The sequence below is a fragment of the Pelophylax lessonae genome (genome assembly GCF_965119305.1).
Source record: "Pelophylax lessonae genome assembly, chromosome: 3".
NCBI classification, from domain to species: domain Eukaryota; kingdom Metazoa; phylum Chordata; class Amphibia; order Anura; family Ranidae; genus Pelophylax; species Pelophylax lessonae.
Window position 1 is genome coordinate 551,826,263 of NC_138770.1, and position 14,509 is coordinate 551,840,771.

The 14,509-nt window shown below is 39.4% G+C and overlaps 1 protein-coding gene across 1 annotated transcript in view; it reads left to right on the plus strand.

Moving 5' to 3' along the window:
* The window catches only part of SMYD3 (SET and MYND domain containing 3), a 915,592-nt gene that overhangs the window by 538,452 nt on the left and 362,631 nt on the right, over positions 1-14,509 (plus strand). The window contains exon 7 of the mRNA XM_082249576.1: positions 7,688-7,755. Coding sequence (XP_082105702.1) covers positions 7,688-7,755 — 68 coding nt within the window. The remainder of the gene's footprint in view (positions 1-7,687; positions 7,756-14,509) is intronic.

The window sequence follows — 14,509 nt, forward strand, 5'->3', positions numbered from 1 at the left end:
TAGACATGCCTGAGTGCTTACATTTTTAGTGTTTTGCGAGCACTTGCTCAAGCTTTGTGGGGCATTTTATATAACACAGAAAATCACATGGAATTATTTTCTGGAATAAGGACATAGAAAACCTTTGCCTGCATATGTAACAAGCATTTCCATTCTTTGTGTAAGCATTATCTTATATAGAAATGAGCCATTAAAATAAGCCTGTCGTGAGCGAAATTTGGAGGCTGTCGCTGCTATGAGAAAGCCCGGAGGGGCGATAAGCATGAGGCAGGTGGGATCTGTGGTATGACTTCACACTGTGAGGGGCCAGGCACTATCTTGCTGACCTGACAGATCTATAATGTGTATATGCATGCTGTGAACAGACACTTTTTATTCTTTTATTAAAAAGTCACTAGCAATACAACAGTATTTCTTTGCATACATCACTTTGAACCGTTTTATGTAAGAGCTGTGAAATATAGAGATGTCACCTCGGTGCTGCTGACCTTTGCTTATGTGAATAAAGTACTTTTGACCACCTTGATTTTTTTAAGGGGTCCATAGCATCAGGTGAGGAGACACCTGATTAAGCTTGTGGGTGACACTCTTTCGTGGCAGTACATGGTGAGAGATTTCTGATACTCTGGAAGATTTACCTTTACTTATGGCACATGAACTGTGATGGTGTTTTTTTTCTGGATATTTACAATCTAATTGGATTTTTTTTACTTAAAGCTAGTTGGATGATGAGATTATTTTCACAATTTGTACTTTTTTCTGCACATTGCACAATATTTATGATCATTGTGTAAATGTATGAGATTTGTTGTTTATATGCACAATTGAGTCAACATGTAAACATTTTATTAAGGAGTGCTTCACTGTTAGTAGGTATACATTTATTGATATTAATGTAGTAATTGCACTGTGGAGTGATAGCTGCTCTTTCACGATTTTTAGTCTTTATTATTTATGGTAGTTATTTTTTATTTTTTTTTTTATAAATCAGAGTGCTGGGGTTATGTACCTAATTTATTTAGAGTATGAAGTTAAGATGGTACCACTATCAGACGGAGGTCAGCATGGCCAGCCTCCATATTTTGCTCATGAGAAGTTTGCTGTAAACAATCCTAATAGTAAAGGAGGTTTATTTTACTTATGTCTCGGGAAGCCTGTGTCTCCAATTTTTGCTTTAGTCTAGTCATGCAGCCTTTGACAGAATATTCAGCATTTGAAAACTGAGGGAGTTGGGTTGGGTAGACTTGCCTCTCTGGTTCTGTTCTTTGACACTTGCATCTCTGCTGTGACCTCTAGTGAGCTAAGGGTCAGAAGATAGAACAACATCCCACAGCAGGGCACCCAGTGTCAAAAACTTCCAAAACCAATGAATGCTGAAGGATCTGACAGATGCTGAACCTCTGGAATGAAGTGAAGGTAGGCCATGTTGGCCAGTAGAGAGGTGATTATAATGCCTCTTCTATTGCAGGGAGCTGTCAAGTAAGGTTTTTTTCTTTTACAGACTGATAGGGTAACTTCAAAGCACATCTATCAACAGGCCCTCTTCAACCATATATGCATAGCTGCCCTAGGCCCACTGTTCCAGGTAGCATTCTAGACCCAGAGATTTTTTCTTACCTTGGGTAGGCTGCCATTAGTCCAAGGCTGCAAAGTAATTGGTAACTAATGCTTGTTAGTGAAAATGCTGTATCTGCCAAGAAATAAAAGATTACTCTTGTGCTGTCCATACCACCAAACACTGCTCTGATTTGGAGTATTTCATTAAAGTCTTTTCTTTGAGACTGACATTTGCAGGAGCACCAATCTCCTTGGCCCCCTGCAGTACACTGGCTGGTTCCTCACAGATAATCTCTACGTCAATACTGTGTTTTGTAATGAATGGAGTTCAACAGGAGGAACTACAATACTTACTTTGAATTGGCAACAGAGTTGCTTTAAGCATGTGTAACAGCTCCCTCGCCACCACCAAACCTCAGAGCTCCTTAACCTGGCTGCAAATAGGGTACATGCAAGCATTCTGGCACCTGCTTTCAGAGTTATGTGATGTAATTTCTTATCTCTCAGAGAAGCCACTGGAGCTCTTGCAAATGCAGCTGTCTCTATACAGTTAGTTAGTATTATCATGCTGAGTTTGTTCGCAGTGCTTGAAGCTACTTAGGCTAGGTAAAAAGATCCTTTAATATTTGTTAAGAAGATGTAAATATTTGAATGTTCATAGTCTGGCCATGAGTTCACATTAAAGCTGAACTTCAGACGGATCTAAAAGATAAATGTACTATAAACAATTTCATAGTGTAAACTAGTTGCACTGCCTCACTCAGACAAGAGAAGAACAGAACTAGGATATAGTCTGGGAGGATAATTGCATTTATGCTGACAGAGAACATGCTGACTGTAGGAGATGGACTGTTGCTGTTTATTCAGTGTCTGATCTCAGTTTAGGGCTAGGGACATGACCTAACTTTATTGCTTAACTGCAAAAAAAGAAAATCAGGTCACCATTCCAGCTACAGTGAAGGAAATATTTTATCTGCTGATTGTATATGTTTGCCCACTGACAAAGTAATAATCAGTCTAAAATGTCATTGGTTGGTTTATTTTAATAGTGAGAGACCGAACAACAACACAAATATCCAGAAAAATGCATTTCAAAAAAGTTATAAATTGATTTGTATTTAAATGAGTGAAATAAGTATTTGATCCCCTATTAATCAGCAAGATTTCTGGCTCCCAGGTGTCTTCTATACAGGTAAAAACCTGAGGTTAGGAGCACTTTCTTAAAGGGAGACACTTGTCCACAGAAGCAAGGAATCAATTATTTAATCCGGTTCCAATCTCTCCACTATGGCCAAGACCAAAGAGCTGTCTAAGGATGTCAGGGACAAGATTGTAGGCCGCTACAAGACTATCGCCAAGCAGCTTGGTGAGAGGGTGACAACAGTTCAACAGTTGGTACGATTATTCGCAAATGGGAGAAATACAAAAAACCTGTAAATCTCCTTCGGTCTGGGGCTCCATGCAAGATCTCACTTTGTGGCGTTTCAATGATCATGAGAATGGTGAGGAATCAGCCCAGAACTACACGGGAGAATCTTGTCAATCTCAAAGCAGCTGGGACCATAGTCACCAAGAAATAAATTGGTAACACACTACGCTGTGAAGGACGGAAATCCTGCAGCGACACATGGTCCCCCTGCTCAAGAAAGCACATGTGTAGGCCCGTCTGAAGTATGCTAATGAACATCTGAATGATTCAGAGGAGAACTGGGTTAAAAGTGTTGTGGTCAGATGAGACCAAAATTGAGCTCTTTGGCTTCAACTCAACTTGCCGTGTTTGGAGGAGGAGGTATGACCCCAAGAACACCATCCCCACTGTCAAATATAAAGGTGGAAACATTATGCTTTTGGGGGTGTTTTTCTGCTAAGGGGAAAGGACAACTTCACCACAACAAAGGGACAATGGAAGGGGCCATGTACTGTCAAATCCTGGGTGAGAACCTCCTTCCCTCAGCCAGGGCATTCAAAATTGATCATGGGTGGTTATTCCAGCATGGCAATGACCCAAAAGACACGGCCAAGGCAACAAAAGAGTGTCTCAAGAAGAAGCACATTAAGGTCCTGGAGTGGCCTAGTTAGTCTCCAGACCTTAATCCCATAGAAAATATGTGAAGGGAGCTGAAGATTCGAGTTACCAAACATCTGCCTCAGAACCCTAATGACTTGGAGAGGATATGCAAAGAGGAGTGGGACAAAATGCCTCCTGAGCTGTGTGAAACCTGGGGCCAACTACAAAAAACATCTGACCTCTGTGATTGCCAACAAGGGTTTTGCCACCAAGTGCTAGGTCATGTTTTGCGAAGGGATCAAATACTTATTTCACTCATTAAAATGCAAATCAATATATAACTTTTTAAAATGCATTTTTCTGGATATTTTTGTTGTTATTCTGTCTCTCACTGTTAAAATAAACCCACCATTAAAATTTTAGACTGATTATATCTTTGTTAGTGGGCAGAGGTACAAAATCAGCAGGGGATCAAATACTTTTTTTCCCCTCACTGTATATTGTCAGGCAGAGTTACAGTATGTTGTATAGGAACTAAATCAACAGAAAGTCAAATGCTTTGACATGTAAAACTGCTCCAATACATATAATTTACAATGTATTTATCTGTTTACCTGGACTTTAGATATAATAGTTATGGTATTTTTATGGTACTTTATGGTATAATATGGTAATAGAAATGTCACTTTGTTTGATTTACATGACCTTGCTATGCCTTGTTTTAGATTCAGAACATATTACTCTGGTTATGCTTTGGTCGTTGGTGTGGGACTATACTCATGTGTAACAACGACAAATTGTAAACTTGCTGTGTTTACCAAAATTACACATAGTCTAATGCATTATTTATAAAGAGGGTTGAAATATAATTGTGTGCCTCTTTAAGATCTTCTAAATCTCTATCCAACAGTTTAGTGATTTGTGTAATTGTTTTTATACTATTTTCAATCTTGAATGTTCATAGTCTCACAAACTACTGTCTAACCTAATTTCCTTTATACATTTGTCTCATAAGCTTCCTAATGGCACTATTCAGCTAATGTATTTTTAAGATGTTAGGCTCAGAGTGAGCTTAGTAGCTATTCAATTGCTTGATTACAAATAGCAAATAAATGCTTCCAGAAACATAAGATATTTAGGTAGTGATGTAATACATTTTACAACTGCCGAGAGGTCAAAAACTTTTTTTACAAAGTGGTTCAGTGATAATAAGATGAATCATGCAGAATAAACGTGATTGATATAGTAATTTTATTCCATGTCATTATTTCTGATCACCTCCTGGCTTTATCAAACAATGGTACTGTGTCCAACAATAGATAGTTGCAAGTTTAGACAACCTGTATGAAAGTTCCTATTTTCCTGAACTGTCTATCACGCAAATGTTCCAGAAAAACATGGCAGTTAGGTGGAGACTAGCTATCTTAGTGCAGCTATGCCTTCAAAATAGGAAGGAATTTTGAGTCCCTATGAAATAATTTGTCCAAATCCATCACAGGTTGTGGGATAACAGCCTCAAAATGTAGGTGATTCTACCAAATTTGTAATTACCTGGGCATGATACATTTGTTTTCAGCTATGACTTTTTTGCATGGGAATTTCGGCACAAATAATTTTAGCATGCACATACAGTGGGTACGGAAAGTATTCAGACCCCCTTACATTTTTCACTCTTTGTTATATTGCAGCCATTTGCTAAAATCATTTAAGTTCATTCTTCTTCCTCATGAATGTACACATAGCACCCCATACTGACAGAAAAACACAGAATTGTTGACATTGTTGCAGATTTATTAAAAAAGAAAAACTGAAATATCACACGGTCCTAAGTATTCAGACCCTTTGCTGTGACACTGATATATTTAACTCAGGTGCTTTCCATTTCTTCTGATCATCCTTGAGATGGTTCTACACCTTCATTTGAGTCCAGCTGTGTTTGATTATACTGATTGGACTTGATTAGGAAAGCCACAAACCTGTCTATATAAGACCTTCCAGATCACAATGCATGTCAGAGCAAATGAGAATCATGAGGTCAAAGGAACTGCCTGAAGAGCTCAGAGACAGAATTGTGGCAAGGCACAGATCTGGCCAAGGTTACAAAAAGATTTCTGCTGCACTTAAGGTTCCTAAGAGCACAGTGGCCTCCATAATCCTCAAATGGAAGACATTTGGGACGACCAAAACTCTTCCTAGAGCTGGCCGTCCAGCCAAACTGAGCTATCGGGGGAGAAGAGCCTTGGTGAGAGAGGTAAAGAAGAACCCAAAGATCAATGTGGCTGAGCTCCAGAGATGCAGTCAGGAGATGGGAGAAAGTTGTAGAAAGTCAACCATCACTGCAGCCCTCCACCAGTCGGGGCTTTATGGCAGAGTGGCCCGACGGAAGCCTCTCCTCAGTGTAAGACACATGAAAGCCCGCATGGAGTTTGCTAAAAAAACACCTGAAGGACTCCAAGATGGTGAGAAATAAGATTCTCTGGTCTGATGAGACCAAAATAGAACTTTTTGGCCTTAATTCTAAGCGGTATGTGTGGAGAAAACCAGGCACTGCTCATCACCTGTCCAATACAGTCCCAACAGTGAAGCATGGTGGTGACAGCATCATGCTGTGGGGGTGTTTTTCAGCTGCAGGGACAGGACGACTGGTTGCAATCGAGGGAAAGATGAATGCGGCCAAGTACAGGGATATCCTGGACAAAAACCTTCTCCAGAATGCTCTGGACCTCAAACTGGGCCGAAGGTATACCTTCCAACAAGACAATGACCCTAAGCACACAGCTAAAATAACGAAGGAGTGGCTTCACAACAACTCCGTGACTGTTCTTGAATGGCCCAGCCAGAGCCCTGACTTAAACCCAATTGAGCATCTCTGGAGAGACCTAAAAATGGCTGTCCACCAACATTTACCATCCAACCTGACAGAACTGGAGAGGATCTGCAAGGAGGAATGGCAGAGGATCCCCAAATCCAGGTGTGAAAGACTTGTTGCATCTTTCCCAAAAAGACTCCTGGCTGTATTAGATCAAAAGGGAGCTTCTACTAAATACTGAGCAAAGGGTCTGAATACTTAGGACCATGTGATATTTCAGTTTTTCTTTTTTAATAAATCTGCAACAATGTCAACAATTCTGTTTTTTTCTGTCAGTATAGGGTGCTATGTGTACATTCATGAGGAAGAAGAATGAACTTAAATGATTTTAGCAAATGGCTGCAATATAACAAAGAGTGAAAAATTTAAGGGGTTCTGAATACTTTCCGTACCCACTGTATGTAGTACGTACCAACAGCTTTTATCTAAACACAAAAAGTAATAGTCCCCCTGTGACTACTAACCTAAATTTAACCCCTAAACTTGATGCTACTGTATGGGGGGAATGAAAATAAAGTATCACATTAGCGACTACACATTGCACTACTTTATTGGTGTTCATTTTTTTTTTTTTTTTACAGTGCATTTATTTTTACAGTGCAAATTGTCAAATTATGTATTTTGTCAGAGTTCAGCTTTAAATGTCAGGAAAAATATGTATTATCATTACGATAATATTGGTTATATACAAATCAGTTTAGCAGCAGCAAAAAAAATACAGCTTTAAAAACTGTTGGACATTTTACTGATGCACATTTTAGAGCTGTCTATATTTCCTTATTTTTTTTTTTTTTTAACTATTTTTCTGTAGTAGTTATATGATGCCATTGAACCCTGTTACCAAAAGTGCTAATTAATAAACATTGCTGCAAGCTGTAGCTTGTCCCAGCCATATAATTTTACTGCTTGTTCTTACTGTGTGCCCTTTGCAGGCTCTGGTTTGTAACATTGGACACTTACTGTAGCTTCCTGGTTACATAAGTTCTCATTGTTTGCCTTAATTAGGAACACCTTGTACCAACCAATATTTTAATTTTATTCATGTTTTTGTGGCTGGTCCTAGTGAAATAGTTAAAACACTGCAGAAAACTAGGACATGTGTGTGATAACTGGAACCTGTTCCTCTGCTGGCATTGGTGGTTTATGATCTTCTAGAGCAATTTGCTGAATGCTATAGACTTTATTTATTAAATGTTTCTTTTCCTCTAGGTCAAAACCCACTAATCCCAGATTTACTTTGCTTGTTTTTACAGGTGACTTGTAACAGCTTTACCATCAGTGATGGGGAGATGCAGGACGTTGGTGTTGGCCTCTATCCCAGGTAATGCATAGACTGCCTTATTCACAGTGACTACATTTTTTATTTTTTTTTGGTAGCCAGCAGGGTTTATCTGAAAGAAACTACTTCCACTGTTAAATTACAAGGAAACACACACATATGCAAAAGAAAACATGAATTAAACTTTGTTTTCAAAATGTCTCATTACCAACTGAAGACGTTATTTATGTAGTCTTAGACTTATGGCTTTTTTAAGCATGAAGCTTTTAGTAAGGACAGAAGCAAGTTGAACAGGGAACTGGAGGCCCTCGTTTATTTTACCCATTGTAAGAACATTTGGTAATATAAGCAGTAAAGCGGAAAGAGAAATTTTCATTAGAGCGAAGTCCTAAACTTTCTCACAGATGAAATCTCATGTCAGTTGTTGCAATTGATTTAAATTATCTATAAATAGCAGTGTCAAGAGTCAACATTTTATAACAACTAGACCTTTTTCTTTATTTGTACATTCTTAACATTTTATGTGGAATGTATTAAGAGAGTGTGAATGTCTAAGCATGCTTAAACCTGAAATATGACCATACTGTTTAATTTAAAAATTTTCTAAAAATAACATTTCCCATCAAGTGCGCTTTGTACTATATTTACGCAGGTAAAGTGGCCATTTACCTAATGCTGGCACTGTAGCTGCTTACAAGAGATTTTTTTTTTTGCTGGTTCATGGTTTTACCTAGACTGGGCTCAACCACTCTAATTACTGTAGATATTTGTAAATTGTGTTGGTTTATCCACTTAAGGACCGAGCCCATTTTTGACACATTTTGTTCACAAGTTAAAAGAAGTATTTTTTGCTAAAAAACTACTTAGAACCCCCAAACATTATATATATATATATATATATTTTTTTAGCAAAGACTCTGGAGAATAAAATGGCGCACATTGCAATATTTTTTGTCACGTGGTATTTGCGCAGCGGTCTTTTACATTTTTGGGGCAAAAAATAAATTTCACTGCATTTAAAAAAAAAAACTAAACAGTAAAGTTAGCCATTTTTTTTTTGTATATTGCGAAAGATGATGTCACGTTGAGTAAATAGATACCCAACATGTTACGGTTTAAAATTGCCCACACCCGCGGAATGGTGACAAACTATGGTCAGTAAAAATCTCCATAGGCGACATTTTAAAAATGTTTAAGGGTTACCAGTTCAGAGTTAGAGAGTAGTTCTTTTTTCAAAATGATTGCTCTCGCTCTGGTGATCGCGGCGAAACCTCACATGTGTGGTTTGAACAGCGATTTCATTTTCGGGCGGACTTCTGTATACGTTTTCTTTCGTGTGCAAGCTCACGGTGACGGGGGCGGCTAAAAAATATTTTTCTTTTTTATTCCTATTTATTTTATGTTTTTAATTTTAGCACAGGTTTTAAAAAAAAAAATCTGATCACTTTTATTGCTGTCACAAGCAATATAAACATCCCTTGTGACAGCAATAGGCAGTGACAGGTACTCTAAAAGACCCTAGACCCCTCCACTACACTTCCATTTATTCAAAATGCTGAAAATGGCATTTTTGAATACTGTCACTTTTTAAATTTGGTGCCTTTAGCAGCCGAGTAACCCGGTCGTGACGTCATGGACGCCACCTCTGGGTTACATCATCGGAGACCCGATCAAAGCCACATCTGGCTTTGATCGGGACTCCAACCAGCCAGCGGATGCGCCGGCTGGTTGCTCGGGTCTCCCGGTAGGATGGAAGACCCGGGCAGAGCCACGAAAACGGTACCGGGGTGATGCCTTTAGCTGAAGACATAACCCCGGTACAACCACTTAAAACCTACGTCGGTTTGCGTTAAGTGGTTAAAGACTTTTTTTTGTTTGTTTTTTTTTTAACTTTCATCTTACCTATTATGCCTTGCATTCATTGCAGCCTTCCCAATATTTTATTTCCTTGTAACATACCAGAAGAGTAAGGTCATTGTACAAAGACCCACATTTCTAACACTTCTAAATAAAAAAAATCTCTGCTCTCAAGCAAGTTAACACAGATTTTTGCAAACACATGCTGCTTTCTCTAGCAGTTGACAAATTATCTAAACCTGTCACTTCACCTACAGAGTTGAAGATGCATACAAATACAAGAGGGCATTGGGCAACTATGTGGCAAATGAGGTTTAATATTGATAAATATAAAGCTATGCACTTAGGGGGCTAAGAATATGCATGCATCATACATACAAGGGGGAGTAGAACTGGGGGAATCCATAGCGAAGAAGGATCTGGGCATTCTGGTAGAGCCTAAGCTTAATAATAGCATGCAATGCCAAGCTGCAGTTTCCAAAGCAAGAAATGTCATTTCTTGTATTAACAGAGGCATGGAATCCAGAGAGAGTGATATAATTTTGCTCGGGGAACTGGAGAAAGTGCAGAGAAGGGCAACCAAACTGATAAGAGGCATGGAGGAGCTCAGCTATGAGGAAAGAATAGAGGAACTGAATTTATTCTCTCTTGAAAAGAGGAGATCAAGGAGGGATATGATCAACATGTACAAATACATAACGGGTCCATATAGTGAACTTGGTGTTGAGTTATTCACTTTAAGGTCAACACAGAGGACAAGGGGGCACTCTTTACGTCTAGAGGAAAACAGATTTCATCTCCAAATACTGAAATGTTTCTTCACTGTAAGAGCTGTGAAAATGTGGAATAGACTCCCTCCAGAGGTGGTTCTGGCTAGCTCACTAGATTGCTTTAAAAAAGATCTGGATTGTTTCCTAGAGGTACATAATGTAAATGGGTACTAATACCTATAGGTAAAGTTGATCCAGTGAATATCCGATTGCCTCTTGGGGGAAAAGGAAGGAATGTTTTTTCCCCTGCTGTAGCAAATTGGATCATACTTTGCTGGGGTTTTTCGCCTTCCTCTAGATCAACTGCGGGTATAGGATTGTGTATATGGGATTGTATGGTTCGTTTTTCTTTACTGTTTGTTTTTTTTTTTTTTATTGGTTTAGCCAGATGGGCTTGTGTCTTTTTTCAACCTGACTAACTATGTAAGAGACTCACAATTATGATTCTGGATGTAACCAAATTATTATTAACTCTGTAAGGCTTTCTGGGCATGTTCACTCTTTATAAACCCCTCTGTGCATGTAATATTTTTCATTTATTTTTAAAAAATCAGTGATGCAAGCTATGGTAGTTATTAGGCATTTTGGAACCATATACACATTTTTTTAAATGCACTCTTGAATTGTGGTAAAGTAAATGGTTATCAATTGACAGTGTGAAATTCCTCCTAGATCATTTGACGACAAGGGGGTTGATTTACTAATGGCAAATTGTCCGTGTACTTTGCAAAGGATGCCCAATCACATACAAGTAAAAGAAAAACAAAGTATGTTTGCTTGCAAATTATTAGAGGATGGAAGCCAGCAAATCTGCAACTCAGTTTTATGCTAGTGTCCTAGGAGGTGGGTAGGTAGGTTGGAGGGTAAGAAGCTCTGCAGGGAAAATTTTTAACCATATTTTGGTAGGCTTTTTGTTCTTATATTTTATTTATTTTTTTAATTTCAATCAAGACACTTTTTACACTGCATTTACTTTTTCTTTGAGTGACTTTGATCAAATATTTTACAATGCTGCTTGAGCTACAGTAGTCTCTACACAGCATCTATCTGGATCAATGTATCCTCAGCAACAGCTTTGGAGACTGCACTGGGACTCAGCTAGTTTGAAAATTTGTGAGGTTAGCCTGGAATATGACCTTTGGGCACAGTTTTTTTGCATTGTGGTGCTTTCCAAACCTCTGTGTACTCTGTTAGTTAGCCACAGATCGCTCTCAAATCCAGAGCTTTGAAACAGCTTCTGGCATGACTCAGTCTCTGAAGACTTGCATAGTAAGTAAGGCCAATTAGGCTAAAGCACTGGGAGCTACCTTACAGTTGGTTCAGTTGTGCACCATTTTAAGTTTTCCATCAGCGCCAACTGAGTGGTAACTGATTACCGATGTCATCTACTACATGAAGTGTATAAGCAGATGCTCTGTGTTTTTTTTTTTTTTTTCTCCCCCTGTTCAATCTAGAAGAAGCAATTTTCCTCAGTTGCTCTTACTTTAAAGTTTTGTGGATCCACCATGTTTTGGTCTCATTCCACTGCCTATTTTCATTGACTTCGTAACTTCAGGCCATCTAAAGCCTTTCTCAGCATCAGCTGCTTAGGAATATGAAGAAGCGAGGTCTTTCCTTTCTTTAGGCACATTTGACTGCTAGGTGGTGGAAGATGTCTTTTAATAGACATACATAGAATAGTTCTGCTGCAATGAGTGGCCTCCGTCCATATTCTTCCATTGTTAACATGGGTGATTTATGTATATCACCAGAAGGGATGGATACCTATAACAGACATTCTGGGACAAGATCATCCTCATTGGAGTCTTCTATAGCTCCACAATTTGAGGCTGAGACCTCCCATATGTCCACAAAACCTTTAGCCCTCTTCCACGCTGAACACAGCTTTCTCTAATTAAATGCTCAAATTGGGTTATTTGGTGTGAGTGTTGGTGGTGACCCAGATTTACATTTGCAAAAAAGAGCTTTGGCTTTATGTCTGGAATGCTTTGCGTACATTTTCTGGGTATGTGTTTCTTTATTATGCTCTTGACACTGTTATTTCTGATGCCTCTGGTACCTGGGAAGTGTGCCTGCCTCAACACTGGAGATATTAAAATCGAGCGGGGGGAACTCTGTTCTTTATCTACTACTACAGTAGTGTTTCCCAGATGGTCTCAGTCTACCTTGCATTCCAGCTGTAGATCTCAAGCATAGAAGTTCACTTTTCCATCTGCGCAGTCCTCTTTTATTTATACATTCTAAATTTGGCAAATTGAGGGCTATTCATTCTTCCTACAGATCACGATGGAGGTTACCTTCTGGCAGTCAGGATGCTCAAATTTCCTCTTACAGCTTCTCTCTAGCCCTTGAACTAAGTAACTTCTTTACCTGTAGTTTCAGGAATTACTACAAACCATCGTGCCTTTTCTTAGTTTTGTTCAATATTTACACCCTGTGAGCCCTAGTTCTTACTACTAAATTCTTGGAAATCCTTATCCATTGAATATCATGATAATTTCTGCCCCCTTTCAATCACTGATATTTTCATCTTTGTGATGCTTCACACTTTAAAACACTATTCCTCTCCTGAGGGATTTTGCCATTTGCCAGACAGAGAAGGATCAGTTCTTATTGCATCTTTACCTTGTCAGCAATTGCCTTTCCAGCACCCCCCCCCAGTTCTGGATCTAGGCCACTGTGCTGTTCCTTATGTTCACCCTAGTGTACATTTTTCCTGTCATCCTCATTGTGGAATGATCAGGAGTCCTTCAGTAGAGAGTCAATATCCTAGCTGCTAGCTTTTTGTGCTAAGTCAAGGGTCCAATAGTTTCCATTTATTGTAGACCTTTGCCCCTAACCTTTCTGGGATTTATGGAATTGTTGGAAAATTATTTTAAACATGACCCCTCTTGATGTGCTGTCTAATTTTTTGACGATTATGAATTTGTATTCTTCACAGGCACCAGGCTTGCCTTTGGGACCAAACACCCAAATTAACTAGAAAATTGTTCCTCTCTCCCACCCTAGTATGATTTTTCTCGGGTTGTATTTCTTTTACTTCTTGAACCTGGTTTTATGAAAACAGACACTTTTTTCCAAGCTAAAGGGGGACTCACTCATTTGGTTGGTCTTTTAACCTGACCTCTGCTATCTCTATGTAATTGATTAGGTTATCTATTTCTGAGGGGAGGGGCAGCAGTGCTATCATGCACTGACTTATGCTGAATCAGCATTAATTAGCAGCAGCACCACACGGTAATTTGACTTTATTCATTCCTGAGAGTGAGAGATATCACAGTTAGCGCTGGAAGTCCCTTTTTTGTTTGATTTATCTATTGCTGACTCTAGTTACTGTTGGGTGTCTCCTTCTTTACTATAATAATCATTTTCCTGGAGTCAAGATTTTGTCCCCCAAATCCCAGCGTTTGAGGTACCCCAGCTTGTTGAATGAGGGTTCTACATGTAAATGTACCTTAATTCTTCTTTATAAGGCAATATCCATTGCTAATCACCCATATTCTGCGGTGGAGGATAAGGAACCAGAATATTCTGTTGTTCTGCTGCACTATTTCCCTTAATGAGATGTAGCATCCTCCCCAACCTCCAGAGGCCTGGTGGTGACCCCCGGAGACAGGGAGGGCCAATATCCCTCCTCGGGGGTGCAGATAACTAGGCATGGTGGGTAGTGAATAAGATAGAAAGATGTTTGCCAGTCACTTTTATGCTTAAACAAAGAGCAGTTTATTTCTTACAACAGGAACTAAAATGGGAAAGAGGGGTGTAGGGCACAGGACATCCTTAGTGAAAAATGGCAGATTGGCAGACTCCTTAGACACAAGTGTAGAATAGGCAGACAGCAATACAGAAAAAGAGCCTTTAAGCGATAGACTGACCTGGGAGGCAACTCCTCTCCCCTGGGTCCAGTTTCCTATAGCAATCTGTACTTTGTAGCATCAGCTGTCTCCTATAGCAACAACGGATAACTCATGGAAGGTGCAGGAACTCTGAGGATGATTCTCTCTGGATGCTTTCTCAGGCTCTCCATGGTTCCCCGGTCCATGGCAGAGTCACCTCTGCTACTCCATCTCAGGTCTTCCTCCCTTCCTTCACTCATCTAAGCAGTATGCAGGCTCTCCCTTACAGAGCCCTGAGCACATGGTTAGGCCCCAGGCTTCAAGCCTACCCAG